General features: G+C 37.6%; 1 protein-coding gene across 3 annotated transcripts in view; it reads left to right on the top strand.

The window, feature by feature from the left end:
* The first annotated feature begins 1,071 nt into the window (after positions 1-1,071).
* LOC127426100 (YTH domain-containing protein 1-like) overlaps positions 1,072-20,692 on the top strand; it is a 73,104-nt gene continuing 53,483 nt past the window's right edge. For all 3 annotated transcript variants that reach the window (XM_051672625.1, XM_051672640.1, XM_051672631.1), the window contains exons 1-2: positions 1,072-1,268; positions 18,658-18,759. In XM_051672625.1, the coding sequence (XP_051528585.1) occupies positions 1,241-1,268; positions 18,658-18,759 (130 nt within the window). In that variant the 5' untranslated portion in view covers positions 1,072-1,240. The remainder of the gene's footprint in view (positions 1,269-18,657; positions 18,760-20,692) is intronic.

Below are 20,692 nucleotides of genomic sequence, written 5' to 3' on the forward strand. Positions count from 1 at the left end.
AACTATTAAAATTGTGCTCAATCTTCGCAATCCCGCGCTATTGAGCTAACATTCGTTATTGAGATTTTAATCAGGCTACTTGTCCAGTCGGGCAAGTAAAATTATTTTTTAACTTGTCCGTTCAAAATTCCACTTGTATTGGACATTACTTAATGTCGAGCCCTGATTTAGGGCCTGTAGTGCTGCCAAATACTCACCGAAAGGCCATAGTTTGCTACTTACTAATTTATATTAGTCAGAGGCAGGTTTATAATTTAAGGGGAGGGGACGTAATCATTCTTGAAAGCATTTGATTGGATAAAATGAATACAGCAAGTTGGGAGTCAAACATATTCTGGGTCCGTTTTGCCGGAAGGGAGAGACTGTAGGCTATATTTTAAATGCTTATATTTAAAGAGAATTTTGTCAAAGTTAAGAGTTTCGCTACAATATAGATGACCTTAAGCTAAAAGATACAAAACACAAGCAGCAAAACTTAATTTTTGACTTCACGGAGTCTTTAACACCAACTACGACCACATCTCTTATCATGTATGCCTATGAAAGATGACCGAGCCAATGAGAGTAAGTTATGGACGGAGCGACACGTTTAGCACCGCCCCATATGTAGCCCCGCCTTGTTCCGGTGGCAGCAGCCAGTTGGTGATTTTAGGGTTGCCAGACTTTTCAAAATACAAATGGAATGCAAGCTTGTCGACTACAAGTGTCCTAGAGTTTTGGAAAAAATAGAGATGTTCAAAAAATAAATAATAAAAAAAATAATTAGTAAAATAAAAAACCCAGGGCTGGTCTCAAACAAGGTTTTAACATAAAAAAAAGAAAAAAGAAAACAGATGTAGGGAAAACAAGGTGTGTGCTGAAAGAAGCTATACCTTTACAAATAATTGTATTAGATTTTCCATCAGGGATCAATAAAGTATATATATTTAATATTCTTAGTTTAGGTAACAACACTGAAATATAACTTTTTAAACCTCGTTGAATTTAACATTCCTTCTGCACACAATAAGACGCATTAAAGATGGAGGGTTTCTGTGAATATTTGGCAATCATCATTCACTTCGCTGAGGAAGAAATCCGCCATTTTATGTCAAACACACACGCACACAGCAAAACAATAAACCAAGAGAGGGAGAAAGAGAAAGAAAGAGCTAATCAGAAATAAATGTGAATTATAGTTATTAAACACACATATAGAAAGGGAGGGGGATTTAAAGTGTGTCTCAACTGAGGGCTGAAGATGTCCGTCGACAGGAGAGATGAGAAAGGTAAACGATGATGTGTGAGGGATGTGCTTTTTATTTATTAGTCGCGTCTTTAAACAGAAATCATCATATGTAAATATTTTTATTGATTTTTTTAAATTAAACTAATACATCAGTTAATAACTTTTTCAGTTAAATCCAATTACATACGTTTTCGTTATCTGTAGATAATCTCTATTGTTGAGGGACAACATGGATCATTAATTTAGCATGGTGCTAACTCATGTGTCATGTTATCATGCTGGATTTTATATTTACAACAATTAATATGATTTTAGAGATTAATACCATAGGCTGTAAAGTCAGAAATGCCTTTGAAATTGCTCGAACAATTCTGGAAGTAATCTAATCTTAAAAAGGGATGTCGTGTTTAGTAGGAGAAATAACAACAAGTGTTATTTACATACATGTGATGTCTCTCATTGGATGAGTTTCTGGTAATACTGAGCAAAAGCTTTGCATATTTTACATTAATATGTTTATCAAAACGGTTTTAAATTGAACATCATAGTTAAAACATGTTTAATCCTGCTTGGCTGTATTGTTTTCTGCAGCAATTGTGTGTACTGTACTGTCTGTTTTGTGGTATATTATTTTTTGAGTAATGGAAGTAATATACCTTATTTACAGTAGCGCCACATTTGATTTTTTTATATGAATGATAACGAGGCTGTGAGTGATGTAGACTTGCATTCTCTTCAGTGGTATAACGCTGTATAAAGGTCCTAGATCACATATAATTTAAAAAAAAAATGGGGCGGGGGGGTTGGGTGTCTATTGAATTTTTTGGAAAGTTGCTTTTTTCACTGTTTTGTCCTTAAAACGATTAAAAAAGATTTAAATAACAGTACAGCCCGCTTAAGAGGCTGTAGATAGCCTAAAGGTCCGGGTATTCTTCGTTGCCCAGTCGACAGCATTGCCTTTATACCCAGCGAATACGAATGCGTTCGACGCAGGCGCATTAAAGGCCGATTTATCCGTCTTATTTTGCAACGCGGAAGCAGCGGCTGCATTTCCGCCGAATGTGTAAAAGTTCCGCTGTTATTGACCGCAATGTAAATAAATAGAAGGATAATTACACCAGAATTTAGTGATATAAGTTTATAAACTATCACAAAACCACAGGATGTACAGCAGAATGATGGCCTAATGTCGTATAATTTTCTAACTTCAGCATTTGTAGTAAAAGAGTAAGTAAATCATTCACTTGTTGCTGTGTGTTGTATTTGAAGAGACGGTAATAAAATCTGATTTTTTCTTTACTGAAATCGTGATGATGCAGTCTTTCTTGTCTCCATGTAAACCTCCATTCATATGTACCTGCATAACCTCCAATGATGCCTTTATTGGTTTTTTTGCCAAAGGCGATGTTTCATATAATGGCGGAGCCCTAGTTTCGCTGAAAAATAAGGTGGATACTTCTGCATCGAACCTACGCTGTAGGCTACAGGTGCGTCTCAATCAGTTCCCTAGTTCAGTAGTCAGGGCACTGATCAGGGTGTTGGCCATTTCTAGGGCTGTATCAATCGCAGAATAGTTCAAGTGCACAGAAATGTTCGCTCCTTAAAAAAATCCCACAATGCACCGTGAAAATCAGGGAGCATCGTTGCTTACTATCCCTGCATCCGAAACCGCATACTGTCACAGATGTACTGTATTTGATGAGAAACGCACTTCTCGGCCGGTATGCAAGAGGCAGTATGAATAGAATTTGGACATACTAACATCCGGGAATGTACACATGGTCCGATGACCAGAATATATGACGTGACGACAACAGCGATGAAAATAATCCACTCAAATTCAGTTAAACAAGCGCCATTTAAGCACAATGAGCAATGTTCTTTGTGTATACAGCACTTACTATTGAAAATAGCCTTCCGCCCCGCGGTTCTCCGCCATTTGTTTTTAATCGTTTGAACGTGGCGTCTCCTCAGCTCCTAATGCATTGTGGGATAGGAAAGTGTTCAACCGATCCACACTTCGGATTCCTGCCGGAAGAAGTAGGTCATCCGGGCATTTCTCGCTTACTGTCTTATGAATACTATGGATTCGGACATACTACTCCATTGGCATACTGTTTTTGGCATACTGTATAGTATGGAAGTATGGATATTTAGACGCAGAGAATGTTCACTTACTGGAAACGTCGTCATTTGTTCTGAAGTCTCTCAAGTCGTTAGAAGACGAGCACAAGTGTAAATATATAGTGTCAAAGCTTTATTTTCTCTTTAAAAGAGATTTTGTTTATAATGTCTTTCATCCATAATTACAATGAAAGGGAAACAATCTTTTAAATATAAGAATTGTTAAAAATATGTTATACACTCTTATATTTTAATTTCTTTAATGTAATTTATCTTTAATAATAACACTGTACGTTTTAATATCTTCAATGAAAATGAGCGAAATGATCAATTACACAGTGAAGGTGCTGATTAATATCAGCTACGCTTAAATGTGCAAGCTCGTTATCATGGTATAGGTTATTGGGTCATAAGTGTCCGATTGGTCAGTGGATAAGTACCCTTGCCAGTGCCCAAATTCGTGTTCACGATATACTGATTCAAGACTTAGGGAGCTAGGGATCTGATTGAGACACACCCTACACGTAGCTACGGTGGTTACAGCACACCCTACGCCATAGCATGACGTGCACCTCTTCAAAAATGTAACTGCGCTTGCGTCGACAGACCACAACAGCTGTGATTGGTGCACTTTGTTACCAGAGACCACCCTTCTGGATGATAAAGGCTGATTTATGCTTCTGCATCGAACCTATGGCGTAGGCTCCACGTAGTGGCCAACGCATTGGTTTGCATTTATAGTTCTGCGTTGGTGTCTGCGTCGTTCTGTGATTACATAGCCAAAATGCTAAATATACATTCAGAAATGAACATAAGCAATATAATTTGTGGTTTGAAAAGTATTTATTAAATTAATGTAGCATTAAATATAAGTTCAAAGTATGTGAACATGTTGAAATTTAGCTATATGTATAATATGTATAATATTACTTATTATACATGTTGCCTGCTTTGCAGGGAACAAGTAAATGAGAAAAATACTGTATGCTTGCTCTTGAGTCACTTAATAATAAATATTTTGGCATACATTTGACGTTCTGTGCTGAATAAGAAATAATCAAATTAATTAATAACTATACCTCGCTTGGCGAACACTAAATAGGTGTCGTTTTAAAGACTTTACAATGCATAGGCAATAAAACCAACTCTTATCAGGTGCTTTTTAATTTGCTGACAAATTTGAAGTGACAAAAAGAAGTTCCATTTAATTTGCTTAAATGGTCCTGAGTCCAAATACAATGTGATATGATGCATAGATATTAAAATAATCTAGGTAATATGTGACGCTACCTCAGAAATCATTGTTATCATCCTGGAGAGTGGTCTCTGGTTACAAAGTGCACCAATCACAGCTGTTGTGGTCTGCGTTGACGCAACGCACAGTTAAATTTTTGACATGTTCAACATGATCTGCACTATGATTTGACCATATGTTTGATAGTATTGTGTTCAGTAAATAATCATATTTAATAAATTATGGAAATGGAACACTTCTAATTTGTCAGCAAATTAAAAACCACCTGGTAAGAGTTGGTTATATTGCCTAGATGCATGTTTATTAGTGCTCGCCAGGCAACTAGTTATTAATTAATTAATTTGACAATTTCTTCAGCACGGAACGTACATAAAGTACACATATACATGTGTACCTAAATTTCAACATGTTCACAAACTTTTAACTCCTTTTTAATGCTACAATAATTGATTAAATACTTTTGAATACATGAATTACAGTCCTTCTCTTTATTTATGAATGTATAATTAGCATTTTGGCTGTGTACTCGCAGAATAACGCAGACACCAAAGCAGAACTATAAATTCAAACTGACGCGTTGGCCACTAGGCGGACCTACATTGTAGGTTTGACGCAGAAGCATAGTTCACCCAAAAATGACAATTTGCTGGTAATTTACTCACCCTCAGGCCATCCAAGATGTATCTGAGTTTCTTTCTTCATCAAAAATGAATTTAAGATTTTTAGGATTTCATTTCAGGCCTCCTCCTTTCAACAATGCAAGTGAATGTACTTCATTTTTTTGATGGTCCAAAATGCATATTTAGGGTGCATCAAAATAATCCACATGACTCCAGTTGACAAAGTTCTTCTGAACCCAAACGATTGATTATTTTTTAGAAACAAAACAATACTTACACTACCAGTCAAAAGTTTTGAAACACTCATTCTTTATTATATTTTTTTTTTTCACATTTTAATTTTTTATTAACAAATGTATAATAGTAAAGTCATCAAAACTATGGAATAACATAAATGGAACTATAGGAATTACGTTGTGGCTAAACAAAATCCAAAATAAATAAAAACTATGTTATATTTTAGCAGCTTCAAAGTAGTCATCCTTTGCCTAGAATTTGCAGACATGTACTCTTGACATTTTCTCAACCAACTTGTTGAGGTATCACCCTGGGATGATTTTTAAACAGTATTGAAGGAGTTCCCATCTATGTTGGGCACTTATTAGCTGCTTTTCTTTATTATTTGGTCCAAGTCATCAATTTCAAAAACTTTTTTTTTTAATTTTATTAAATTTTAGTTTTATAATGAAATAAATTAATATGGTGGCACAATTATATTTTTGTCTACAAAACTAATTTCAAACATTTAAGCATATGCCTTCAGATCAAAAGATTTTTAAGACCATGAGAAACATTTCAGTCAAGTGTTTCAAAACATTTGACCGGTAGTGTATATACTTTTTAACTACAAATGGTCATTTCCGTACATCTCTGTGACGGGCGCTCATGAGAAGGATGACGTAAGCTCGTTGGTAAGGTCACGCGTCACATGGAGGAGGAGGCAGGAAGCGCGTCAATGTTTACAAGAGAAACTTGACCACAGACCAAGCGCTGTTCACAAACCAAAACAGTCCAAAACAATTTCAAACATGATGTCGAAGGATTTTGATTTTAGAAGAGAAGAGGAGATGGCGTTTTTTGCCCAACCCTACCTATTTGAGCCTGAATACACTGATGAGGAACTGAGGGAGATGGAGGAGGCTGCAGCAGCGGCACAATCACAAGTCTCGGGGAGGCAGAGATCTATGGAGACATAGTGGTGCACATGTAGTAAACGCCAGCCAATTCCAACAGAGGCAGAGAGCCTGTGCTGCCACGATTGGACCATAGCAACCCCACCGTTGGAAACAATTAGCGAGGCAGCCGGTGAGAACACTTCTAGTCCTAGCTGCATTACCGAACATAATGGTTTTCCACCATTACTGAGCCGCAGCGTCTTAGAGGTGTTGATCAGTTTGCTACGAATAAACTGGAAGCGCCGTCTGAGGCTAGAAGGACCCAATGGCATCCTATCAGTAGAGTAAGTATCATGTTTTGTTTGTTACTATAGCTACTATATAGAAATATATAGGCTATATGAAAAAGTTTTCACACATACCTGAGTTTGCTGGAAAAATAGCACGGGCACAGCCGATGAATTTAGGTATCCACCCTTTTTTTCTTTCGATGGTCTGAAATCCTCAGGAGTAAAATGTTCACTCCAATATTTGAGAGAATGTAGGGGTGCACTGATATCCAGGTCCAGCGCGATAAGCCAGAGCTTCAGTCGCTCATGATCATGTATATGCAATCGATGAAAAGTTAATATTTTTCCCGGCGTGCATTTTCTTTGGGGTTTCTGAAGGTTGAAGCATCCAGGATACACACACCAAATGACCATTTTGAACAATACACTTATACAAATCTACAGCAAAGACAATTAAACTTTTGTACAGCGCTCCTCTTGTAAACAATGATGCACTTCCTGCCGCCGCCTCCACGTGACGCATGACCTTACCAACGAGCTTACATCATCCCTCTCATGAGCACAGAGATGTATGGAAGTGAACATTTGTAGTTAAAAAGTATGTAAGTATTGTTTTGTTTAAAAAAAATAATCAATTGTTTGGGTTCAGAAGAACAGTGTCGACTGGAGTTGTGTAGATTATATTGATGCACCCTAAATGTGCATTTTGGACCGTCAAAAAAATACATTCACTTGCATTGTTTAAAGGAGGAGGCCTGAAATGAAATCCTAAAATTCTTAAATTCTGTTTTGATTTAGAAAGAAACTCAGATACATCTTGGATGGCCTGAGGGTGAGTAAATGATCAGCACATTTTAATTTTTGGGTGAACTATTCCTTTAAGTCTGCTTTAAGACAGTCTTTTAGTACAGTCAGTATGCAGCCATTTCAATTAACTTACAATTATCACAATACAATCACATCCTTTTTAAACAAATAATCAAAAATAACTATCAGATGTGTTTAGTATATAGATTGCATCCCAAATTTGTTATATTCTTTTGGATGCTACTTTTTCCAGAAAAAACAAAATGACCTTTCATCACACTCGTAATAATAACATTCAGTCAATGAACCGGATAATTAGTGCATAGCAAAGAGAAATATCCACAGATATTAAATCCATAAATTAATAGGGATGCTCTGATCAGGATTTTCACAGCCGATACCGATCTTCTTGTCACCTGATCAGCCGATACCAACCCCTAATACTGATCATTTCACCTTTTTATCAAAATCTCTGTCATAATTGTCTACCTGTAAGCTTTCTGCAAACTGTAACTATTAATTGAATTTTCCTCTTCCCAGTAATATCACTTTGCCTAGTTTTTGCTGATAAAAAAAAAAAAGTAAAAAGTTTAAAAGGCTCATTAAAAAAGCTTTAGGCCAACAAAATTTTCATTATTGATTCATTGTCATTTTTCATACAATTATTATTATTCCTCATTTTATTTCTATTTTATTTTTGCATTATATTAAATACATTATATTGTGGTATATTAATATTGTATAAATAATTATTATATTTATAAGTTCCTTCCCTGTCTTTTCATTTAGTTGGATGATTGTATTAATAGTAAAAAAAAAATTCACTTGTTGCTGCTTGAACCTTAATAATGGCAAGAGATGAAAGGAAAGCGGAGAAAAAGAGCATGTTTCTGGGCTCTACGGGTGCTACAATAGTTAAAGCCGTTTCGGGAGATATTTAATAGAGATGTTTGAATTACACCACATCTTGTAACTCATGTTATTACTGAGATGCTTATGCCCGAAACTGAGAAGTTGCCGCTATGAACGATAATAAGGACCATTTCACAGCTCACGCTGTTTTCCCTTTCCCACAAATTTTCATATTCGCCATACCTCCCCCACTGCATCTTTCTTAACTGCTGAATCAAGTTTGTTGTCTTACAACACTATGCCAGTATTCCCCACACTCTGTGATGCCATGACAGTGGTGCTCAGGAGCCGGGCATCTTTTGCGACATGAGCAATCGGTTTATGCGATCGGCCAAATTAACGATCACCGATCGAGTCATAGGACGTGAATATTGGCTGATGTTGATCGATCGGAGCATGCCTAAGGCGTACTATTTACTCAAACTTAAAGCTGTTTATTTGTATACAGCATAGAGCTGTTCAGGTTGTACTTCAAAATCCTTGATGCTTGACGACGTCCCGACTGCAGGAACCATTCATCAAGGCGAGACCAACAAAGTGTCAACGGCGAGGTGTAGAATGTCTGCAGGAACACAGCAGGGGAGCGGAGAGTCTTCTAAGCTTGCAAAGATTCCGTCCGCTGGCTCATGTATTTCGACGTTGACGAATGTAGAGGGAATCGCCGTTATTATAGAAGGGTTTCAGCTAGGTCGTGAAGAAGGACACTCCCACCTAAGCGTCGGCTTACTGATGCAATGTCAATGAACTTAATCATAAGGGAACTTATTTTACGCAAGGTCAAAAACCCCATAGAGAAAAACCCATAGGAAAATCTGGGTTCGCCTACAAATTGACATCACAACTGAACGGCTGTATAGAGTTACATAGCAAAGAGATGCGTTGATCCTGAGGTAATTTTCACGGAACACGTCTTGGCATCTGAGCAGCTGAAGGGAAGTTTGGCGGCTGCTCCCGGGTTCTAACGCCTGCTGCTTGCAACCTCTGTCAGTGCGACTTAAGGTCCTTTCCCACCTACAGTCCTGGTGTTATTGTAGATTTTGCGGAAATTTTTCCTGATTTTTGCGGCCCAAAATGACTGAATTTGCTGTGGCATTTCTCAAATTTTGCGATGCAGTTTGCAGCATTTTTTGGGGTTGTTTTGCAGTGAAAACTCACAAATCATCTTTATATACCTTTGTAATTGTGTTAATTACATTGTAAATGCAATTACATGTAATGTTTTAGTGCACAATAACTGAATTACTTTTTTATTCTGAAAAAAAAAAGAATTACACAGAAATAGGCTAGCATACATTTAGGTGAAACCTGTGGGTATTGGAAGACCCTTAATTATTTTTATTTTAAAATGTGCTGCCTCAGACAATGAATGAAAACGTAGTTTCTTAGACTTAGTCTGTTTAAAATAGATGTGCAATAAATCTATAAACTAAAAACATCAATGAGGATTCATTAGGCCTGTTGCAATTATTAGGTTGTCTGATATTGAAATCTGAAATAGGGCCATTTACAAACAAATACAATTAGAGTTCATATATTTGAGCATTTATTTACAAATTTAAATTCCACAAGTGCTTCAAACAAATGTTACATATATGAAAATGGCCATTTTTGTCATATTTTGGAAAATACTGTATGTTTAATTGACCTTTTTATATCAGTAAAAAACATTTATTTTCAGCATATAAATGTTCAGCATAAATTGCCATTTTCAGATTCGTAGCCTACTGAATTAAACACTTCAAATTCGAATCACATTTTACTACACAACTAATGGGGATTTTAAGTGAATGTTAAGGTTTCTGTGTATAAATGCAGGTTTGGACTTGAGTGATCCCACGGCAAAGTTGTCGCGAGGGATCTCGCAGGATGGACGCCAGTTGGCACTGTCGTGCGCGGAGTTAATGTGCACGTTTTTCTTTTTTCTGTTTGTTTGGTTCTGGGGGATGTTTGGGTTTTGGTGGTTGCATTATTGTTGGAATGTGGTCTTTATAATCTTGTTTTTGACACACAATCTATTTTTTCTTATATGTCAAAATGTCAAATGTTTATATGAGTGGATCGTGTCTCTCTACATGGAATGTGAATGGGTTGGGGCACCCCATAAAAGAAGGAAGGTTGTTTCTCTTCTTAAGCATAAGAAATATGATATAGTGTTTCATCAAGGAACGCATATTTCCCCGCAGGAAGCTGAAAAATTTGGGAGGATATGGGGTGGGCATGTGTTCTTTACTGCTGGCCCGAGTAAGAGCAGGGGAGTCATTTACGCTGATAAGTAAACACCTACAATTGAAATGTCTCAAACAGATTAAAGATTAATTAGGAAGAGCCATTTTTGTTTTAGCTGAAATTCAGGGGCAAAGTCTTATTTTGGCTAATATTTATGCACCTAACGTTGATGATCAGGGCTTTTTTTTTTATAGATCTTGAAGGGATGTTGCAAGCCGCTGGCACCTCTCATGATATAATATTGGGAGGAGACTTTAATCTTTTGACGGACTCGGTCCTTGACCATAGTGAAGCAAAAGTGTGCAAGCCCCCTAGAGCAACATTGACACTTCACAGGATGTGTAAAAATCTTGGTCTTACAGATATTTGGAGACTTTTGAACCCATCTGAGAGGGACTATATATATATTTTTTTTCATCAGTCCATAAGATTTATTCTAGAATAGATTTTCTTTTTTATATCTAAGTCCCTCATTTCATCAGTTGCTGATTGCTCAATTGGAAACATTTTATTCTCAGATCACACCCTGGTGTGTTCAGAGGTGTTGCCACATATGGAGAAAAGGAAATCATATAGTTGGCGCTTAAATGTATCCCTTTTGCAAAATCCTGAATTCCAACAAATGTTAAAGGCTGAAATCAGTTTCTATATGGAGACCAACTGGTCCTCAGTATCCTCTGTGGGCGTGGCTTGGGAGGCAATTAAGGCGGTTCTTAGGGGCTGGATCATACAGTATGCCGCATTCACCAAAAAATCCAAAGCACAAGAACTTGTGGAATTGGAAAGGAATATTAAAAGTGCTGAGGCAGATCTGAAGCACCGAATGTCGTCTAATGGCCTCAGAGAATTGACCCGATAGAAATACAGATATAATACTATTTTGTCGCGGAAGGTGGAGTTTTGTCTATTCAGGGCAAGACAGTCATACTTTGAGGGGACAAGGCAGGAAAACTTCTGGCTAGATATATAAAACAGAGAGAGACATTTTCTACCACTTCCTCAGTGAAATCTGCTGGTGGTGAAATATTTGCCTCGGCCATTGATATTAACAATGCTTTTAAAGGATATTTTCTTGATATTTATAGCTCCACGTCTTCGTCTACTGAAGAGGATATTAGAAACTTTGTGGAACCATTAGAACTTACTAAACTGACGGCTGAGCAAAACAATTCTCTTGATTCTCCAAGTTTATCTCAGGAGCTTGGTGAGGTAATTAAGGCCTTGCCTACAGGCAAGACTCCGGGGCCAGATGGCTTTGCTGCTGAATTTTTTAGATCTTATGCTACAGAACTGGCTCCACTTTTATTAGAAGTTTATACTGAATCATTAAAGAATGGAAAGCTTCCACCAACCATGACACAAGCCCGGATCAGTCTGATTCTTAAAAAGGACAAAGATTCAAGCGAGTGTAAAAGTTACCATCCAATCTCCCTGATCCAGCTAGATGTAAAAATTCTGGCTAAAATTTTGGCTAACCGATTAAGTAAGGTTATGACTTCTCTTATACATATAGATCAGGTGGGGTTTATTCGGGGCCGCAGCTCTTCTGACAACATTAGGCGTCTCATCAACATCATGTGGTCAGTGGCGAATGATCAGACTCCAGTCGCTGCCATCTCACTTGATGCCAAAAAGGCATTTGATATGGTAGAATGGGATTATCTTTTTAAGATTTTGGAAATATATGGGTTCGGGGGTACATTTATTGGTTGGATTAAGTTACATTATAAACAACCTGTAGCAGCGGTACAAACAAATGGATTAATTTCAGATTATTTCACTCTGGATAGGGGCACTCGGCAGGGTTGCCCTCTTTCCCCCTTATTGTTCTGTCTTGCCCTGGAACCATTAGCAGCCGCGATAAGAAAGGAGGAGGATTTTCCAGGGATGGTGGTGGGAGGTGTGGCGCATAAGCTTTTGCTTCAAGCAGATGATATTTTATTATTTGTCTCCGACCCTACTAGATCTATGCCTTGCCTCCACAGAATTATACATTCCTTTTCTAAGTTCTCAGGATACAGAGTGAAATGGTCTAAATCCGAAGCTTTGACTCTGACAGCGTATTGCCCGTTTATGGCTTTTCAGCCGGGTGCCTTCCAGTGGCCCAAACAGGGCATTAAGTATTTAGGCATTTTATTCCCAGCAAATTTGTGTGATTAAGTTAGAGTTAATTTTAGGGCTGCCCCCTGATAGTCGAGCAAACGTTAGTCGATGAGAAGAGTCTTGGTCGACCAAGTTTTGATTGGTTGTTTGGTCGCAGAAAAAACTCCACAGGAAACCGACGAACCGCTGGTTGGACGCTAGGTGGACGCTAGGTGGTACTATGGGGTAATTTTTGTTAAGCAGGGTTAGGGTTAAGCCTACACAATAAAGCAAGATGCCTTGATTTCAAACTTTGAACTTTATTTTTTATTTATTTTAACTAAAATTTCAAATGAAACTGGAAAAAATAAATGCAATTAAAATGTGTGTTGTTCAACTTTTTGAAAGATGGCTTTTCAACAGTTGTCAACATCTCTCTGGCAAAGAACTTCGTCTGTGCATTCTCTACCGGTCGGGTATTTCATTGTCTGGGAAAATACATCATTTGTGTGAATACATTTTTGTTCCCTCCTTCACGATATATATATACATATATATATATCTATATCGCAATATCCAATTACATCGGCAACTCCCATGCTGAGGGATCGGTGAATATTCTTGCTTTAGTGATTTTGCATTGAAAATGTAATTTATTTAAAAAAATGAAAAACTTAAATCAAATACATTTCTAAATTCAAATTGCACTCCAAACGAAATGAAAAAGCAAATCAAATAATGTGATAGAAGAATTATATATATATATATATATATATATATATATATATATATATATATATATATATATACACCTTTCCATTTACCGTCAGGCAAGTATCTAAATATGCAGGTGGAAAATTACTTACACAAATAAGAAAAATAATAATTATGATGATAATAATCACTGAAATATAAATCATAGTTCGAGGTGAACATGTTTTTGTATTTTATGTTTTAATCACAGATGTATAGGCTGCAGAGTTGTGGTCACAATGAACTGCTCTGTGGAAATAAAGTGAACTGAACTTAAAACACCTCTTGAGCTGAGATGTCTGAGGTCATTTGCAGCGCACTCATAGACGATACAGTTCTTGCAACAAAAAACAAAATTCAGAAGACAGAAACAAAGAGAGTAAGAACCTTCTACATGCGCGTGTTCCACGAGACTGCACGCCTCCGTATAAACATACATGCGCATAGACGGCTTTTCTGTCATCTGTTCTTAAAAATATAATAAAGTGTTTCTTCAAGCACATGTCTGTGTGTCTACGGGCAAATTATTTGTAATATTAATTTGATAATAATAATAGCCTAATAAATAATAATAATTATTTAATACATGTGAAAACGAGCCAAATATCGTTTTGACATGGTAAAAGGCATCAGCTATTGACCATCATTGATCCCTGAAATCATCGTCTGTCGGCACAACCCTAATGTGCATTTCTCTCTATAAATTAACAAAATGTTCAGACAGTCTCCTTGCTGGTTTTTCCGACACATTCAGAATCATTACAGCTTTTGCCATTGTCACTGTGACTCGCTTCGTGTGTGCGCTTGTAAAATTTATATTTTAAAGGCTCATTATTACGGTTTAGTATTTCTCTGTAATGTAGAACAGTGTTAGCAATGTTATTTATAACATTCTTTCTCAGACCTGGAACTCAAACCACTTTCTGATGCCCCCCAAAATATATATATTTAAGTAATTAAATTTATATCATAAACGTGCGACTAGTCGACTAATGGCTTAAATTAACGCCTACTAGTTGACTAGGAAAATCTTTGGTCGGGGGCAGCCCTAGTTAATTTTGACCCTTTAACAAAAAGGTGGGCTTCATTACATTTATGTATGATTGGGATGGTTAATGTTATTCAAATTAATTGTGTTACAAAATTCAACTACCTGCTACAGTCTCTCCCTGTAGATGTCCCCCTCTCTTATTTCAAGCAATTTGATAGCATAGCGAAGTCTTTTATTTGGAATAGTAAATGTCCCAGATTACGCTTAAATAAGTTACATAGGCCGATTGACAAAGGCGGGCTAGGCCTACCCAAGATTTAGTTTTATTATTATGCATTCGATGTCAGACATTTGGACTCCCTGGTTTTGAACTGAACAGGAAGGTCTTGCCCCTATTTCGCCACTGCAAAGCCTTTCTAGCAAACTAACCAGAGAAGTTTAGTTGCACCCCTTTATCTCGCATTTACATGCGATGTGGACAAAAGTGTCCAGAGTGTTTAATTCAGACATTTATTTAAATGTTGCTTCAAGCAGATGACTGAACCCCAAATTATGTATTTATAAGTCCCCTTTCTGTTGGACAGAGTGGATTGTGAGGGAGGTTAATACGTTCGGTGACCTATATGGGGGCAGTGGTGGCTCAGCGGTTAAGGCTCTGGGTTATGACAAGAAGGTCGGGGGTTCAAGCCCCAGCATCGCCAAGATGCCACTGTTAGGCCCTTGAGCAAGGCCCTTGACCCTATCTGCTTCAGGGACGCCGTATCATGGCTGACCCTGCGCTCTGACCCCAGCTTAGTTGGGATTTGTGAAAAAAAGAATTTCACTGTATAATGTGTGAAATCACCATGCAACAACAGCTTTATGCAGCACAATGAGTTAGTAGCTAACAGCTAGCGGTCGTGTTGTTGTTTATGGTCAGTAATGTTTGTGTCGCGTTTAAGATGATGTCACGGCAGCAGAGGTGGCGTAACTATGACGATCAGCCTATAATCCCACCCACGTTGAGGCGGCACTAAACTGCAGTGGAAAAGCAAGCTCAGAAAGTAAAGCGAGCAGAGTCGAATCGAACCATGACGTGCAGTGGAAAAGTGCCATTAGAGAAGCCCCCTGTATTTCTTCTTTCTGGGAACATTTTATTTTTGCAGTCAATTACAACAGCGAAGGTCAAAAGGCATTTACAAAACAGGCACTGTTTGCAGACATCGCTCGACACGAGTGCTGTATACTGGAAATATATATCAATAATGCACGTGAGGGTTTATTTAAAACGCGCATGCAAGTTCTTCCTGTTTCCTTGCATGGCTGTAATCTATCATGAGCGTCAATAATATGCTTTGATTAATGGCATTAAGATGCCGTTATAGTAATACATTGATACATGATTAATAATTTACACTGATATTACCCAGGGAAAGAGCCGCAGGTGAGCCGAAACCGCACACACTCCCTTCCAGTGCTAATTCGGACAGACATGAAACAATAACTAAAGCGTTTGGGGGTGTTCATGTGGGATTTCCACAAATGATTAAAATACTCAAGCGGCATTATCACAACATCTCTTCTCGTATGCATTCTAATAGCAAGGTTATTCCTTCTATAGTGATGTACAGCTTCCGAATATTGAATATGTTGATATGAGTTTGAAGTGCACTTTGTTGATGCATAGTGCGTATTAGTACAGGTATTAAGCTGTCGATTTAGTAATTTGAGAAAATGTTTGTTTATTTATTTTTTTTAGTTAAAGACCCTGACAAAAATTAACCATGGTTTTACTATAGTAATATTGTAGTAACCATGACTGCTGTCACCATGGTTTTCTGAGTAGAAATCATGGTTTTGATACAATTAGCCATGGTTTTGTAACAGTAATACTGTAGTTTATATATAGTAACCATGATTTTACTATATATTGTAACCATGACAGTAACCATGTTTATATTGTGGTTACTATGATTTTACTACAAATGCCATGGTTAAACTATGGTTACTGTTGTAAAACAATGATTATTTAAGGGCAGACCTGTTGAAGTGTTTACCAAATAGAATATTCTTTGGATTTGGCAGTAATATTGTTTTTTTTTGTTGTTGAACAAAGAAAATACTCAACTGTACCGAAACCGTGATACAAACCGAACCGTGAGAAATTCGAACCGTTACACACCTATGGCAGATACTCTGGGAGTGGTGATTGCTGCTTTTGGAAAAGGTCATGAGGCATCAGTGTATTACTCCCTGCTAATTCAGAGTCTGGGGGACGGAGCTTCGGCTTCTCTCAAGAGATTATGGGATAAAGATTTAAACTTGGTATTGGAGGAGGGAGTGTGGGCTAGGATTCTAAAAAACGTCAAGTCTACATCTAGAGATGCTAGGGTGCGCCTTGTGCAATTTATGATTTTACATCAATTCTATTGGACCCCCTCTAGTTTGTATAGGCTTGGTCTTAAAGGCACACCCACCTGCTGGCAATGCCAATCAGAAGATGGGGACACAACCCATGTTTTTTGGTGGTGTGTTAAGATGCAAGAATTTTGGTTGATGGTTCAGAGTTTTATGTGTGACATATTGGTGAAGGGGCGGTCATTAATATAGGGGATAAATGCATGAAAATTGGGTCCTAGCCAGTGTTAAGATCGGCAGACAGATCATTCTTAGGGGATGGAAGTCGGCTGGAGCGCCCTCATTTCAAGAGTGGTGCACAGAGATGGGCAAGGTAGCAGCATTCGAGATGTCATGTAGAAGGCTAGGCAACTTAGATTAGTTCAATAAAAAAATGGGGCTGCTATTTGGCCATTTTGGAGGGCTCTTGGGGAGGGGCAGTGGAGAGAGAAGTGCAATTTTAAATGTGTGTGATTTATTATTTTTATATATATTTATCTTTTTTTTTTTTTCTTCTTTTTTGTGTGTAACTCAAGTTGTGACCATAGGGATATTTGTTGAGGGTCAGGGTGGGATTGGGAGGGGGTAAGGTAATAACGGGGGTTATAGTTGTTTCTATGAATATATGTTTTGCTTTTCTGTTTCAAGTGTGTGAATCAATAAGAAGGGTTAATCGGAAAAAACTGGGCATGAGAGCTGTGCATGCTGCAGATGAGATGAGCGGTCAGACTACCACACAGCACGCGCTGAATTTAGTGGACAACTTGTTGAAAGCACTATAAACCTATTTATCAACACAATCTTTTACAATAAAGGCTTTTATGACTCAACATAAATTACTGTACTGAAATACATCTTGATGCAAGTTACCACACAGTATCATGTAAACTAGATTTCATGACTGTTTAGTGTATAATAGAGTTCAATTACCCACTTTCGATAAATATCTGATTATTTATATCCATCATCCCAGGAAAAATTTGATGTCTTAATCCAGAAATAATTTTATTTTCTGTATAGTCACACAGTACAAACGGTACAGATGCGATGAAAACTCAGTGTGTCTCTCAATGAAAATACACACACATATGTGAAATGGGTGATCCTCTTTGGATACTTTGTTGGTTTTATTTTATTTCTGTTAAGGGTGTTGTAAAATCTTCTGAGTATCATGCTAGCAGCTAGTTGTTTATAATGGAGGCTGTGGACATAGGTTTTTGTGACCAATTACTGGCTGCAGCACTTCACACAGTCTCCAACAGTCCCTATATGCCCCCAAAGCACGTACTCCAGAATAGGAGCTAAAAATCCCCCAAAAACAGCTCAGAGGAACTATAGTTCCTTGGGTGCGTAAGCGACGGAAAGTACCTTTAAACAGGCTTTAGTACCTGCAGTGGGAAAGGACCTTTATACAAAGATGTGACTTTTCTGTGTTTTTTCTCTCTCAATTTTGACCAGGTGTGATTTATAATCTGGTGCGACTTTATTTCCGGCACTATGCGCCAACGATGCGCACAGACGATGACTGTCCACATGTCGAGAAAATCAGGGCCGCATGCTGACAGTCCTGTGTTGTCTGTGCTGATGACAAACTTTGCGTTATGCATACTGTGCTTGTTCCGATCAGCAACCTGGATAACCAAATTATACTTTGGCCTTAAATTTATCCCTCACAGCCTCATTTTCTTCCCTGTCAGAAATCAAATATGGCACTAATGTGAATAATAGCCTAATAAATCACTTATTCACTTTAGTGAATAAGATCAATAAAAAATAAATAAATAATAATAAAAAAAAAAATATATATATATATATGAAAAAAATGCCAATAAACTTGCAGTAATTTAAATAGTTTTAACCAGGTGCTTTAATTTTCAGATGGGGAACTGAATGTGCTGGAAGACATTTTAACTGATGCTCCTGACCAGGATGATGAGCTCTACAACCCGGAGAGTGAACATGATATAAATGAGAAAAAAGGTACATGCCCATTCATTTGGGGAAAACCATTTTAAAAAGCAGATTTGCCACATTAGGCATTGTTCACACTTCATCGGGGATGTGTCGTTGGCAGGAATTGCATAACCGAAAAGTTTATTTACTGTTTAAAAAAAAACATTGACAGATTATTTGAAATGCTGTCTATCTTTTTGACACACACAAAAAAACAAACAAGAAAACTTTTTAAAGTTTGCAAACTATTGATGTAACAGTTTCACGTTATTTCTCAGTTTTAAAAACACGGCTGTCCAACCGTTGACATAGTCTCATTCACGGCATTGTGTGAATATGAAGTCAGTATTTAAAAAAAAATTATTTAATCCCAAGTAAAGGAATCCATTAAGAGACAATCAGCTACATTAACAGCATCATAAACTTGACCTGATAAAATAAATAAATTCCTGTTTCATTCAGAAAGCACAGCGCACCGAATATCGGAGCCTGAACCTTTATTTCTCCCATTCGAGCGGTTGAAGTTGGCTGTGTGGAAAGACTTTAGGTATTTGAAATGTTGGTGATGGTTATCCAGTTTGTCAAGTGTGTCAAAAAATGTATCATCTCATGCAGGGAACACTCTAAATCTGAAGTACCATCTGCATGACCTTCATCCCATGGAATTTGTGGAGATGAATGTAAGTGAAAATACAGTAGGTTTATAGGCTAATAAATAGGGCTGGGACGATTCATCGACGTCATCGATTACAGAAATACGTCGATTTGCATAACATGCATCGGCGCATCGCAATGGAGTAATTAAAATGGCAGCGCCCAGTTTAAGTATGGATTCCCCCGAAGAACAAGCTGCAGCTAAAAAAAACTCTCCTACGGTCATCTAAAGCGTGGGAGTATTTTAGCCAGAAACCCAACAATGTGGTGCTGTGTAAGCTATGCAAATTGGAAATGGCTTATAACAGCAGTACAACCGCCATGAACGAACATTTGAAGCAAAAACATCCCAGAGTGCTTTGTCAAGATGGCAGCAAGGCAGCACCGTAAGTCCTGTTTACTTTTTGTCCCCACCCAAGCATGACATATTAGTATTACAACATGTGTTTCTGTAAGTAGTAGTCACTTTAAATTGATTTTCTAAATGTTTCCTCATCGCCCCCATGTTAAAAGTAATTTCTGCACCGCTGCTAACGTAGGGTGACCATACGTCCTCTTTTTCCCGGATATGTCCTCTTTTTCGGACCTTAAAAAAGCGTCCGGCCGGGATTTCTAAATTTGCGAAAATGCCCGGGATTCGGCTTTAGTTGCATTATGATGTGCATCTGGTCTAATACTTCATTGTGTTTGCGCATATTTGCATTGCTTTAACCCCTCTTTGTAAGTCCCGCCTTCTTGCACACCAATTGGTCAATTATAAGAGGCTTGCAGCAACTATTGGCCAAATTCCTGCCTGTCAGTCTCTCAGCGAATGCACAAAGCGCTGTTGTGTTCGGCATCAAACAGTTGCTTGACAGCAGCAGCAAATGACAGCTGAGTGGAAACAATGCCCAATTACTGAAGATTTGCAAAATAATTCCCATGCTTTCGTCCAGGTCGAGATCCGTAGGAAGCAGAATGTATGACATGTAAAGCTGGCACTTATGTGTCAGTTGCTAATAAAGGTGCATGTTATTTAGAAGCACACTTTAGCTCTGCGAAGCATAAAGGGTCAGCAAAAGGTGAAAGTTTATCAGGTAAATTAACGGACTACTTTTTGCGACCAGGTAAAATTATCACATTGCTTCGTTTTCCATGGCCATTCAAAATAATAGTAATAGTTAATGAAGGTACACTCATAGCATCAAATATTTTATTTTAGTACATGGACATTCAAAAGAATGTTGGAAATTTTTTTTATTTATATATATATATATATATATATATATATATATTTATGTTATGCTAATAGAGTGTCTTTTTCACT

Source organism: Myxocyprinus asiaticus, chromosome 3 (genome assembly GCF_019703515.2).
Source record: "Myxocyprinus asiaticus isolate MX2 ecotype Aquarium Trade chromosome 3, UBuf_Myxa_2, whole genome shotgun sequence".
Taxonomy (NCBI): domain Eukaryota; kingdom Metazoa; phylum Chordata; class Actinopteri; order Cypriniformes; family Catostomidae; genus Myxocyprinus; species Myxocyprinus asiaticus.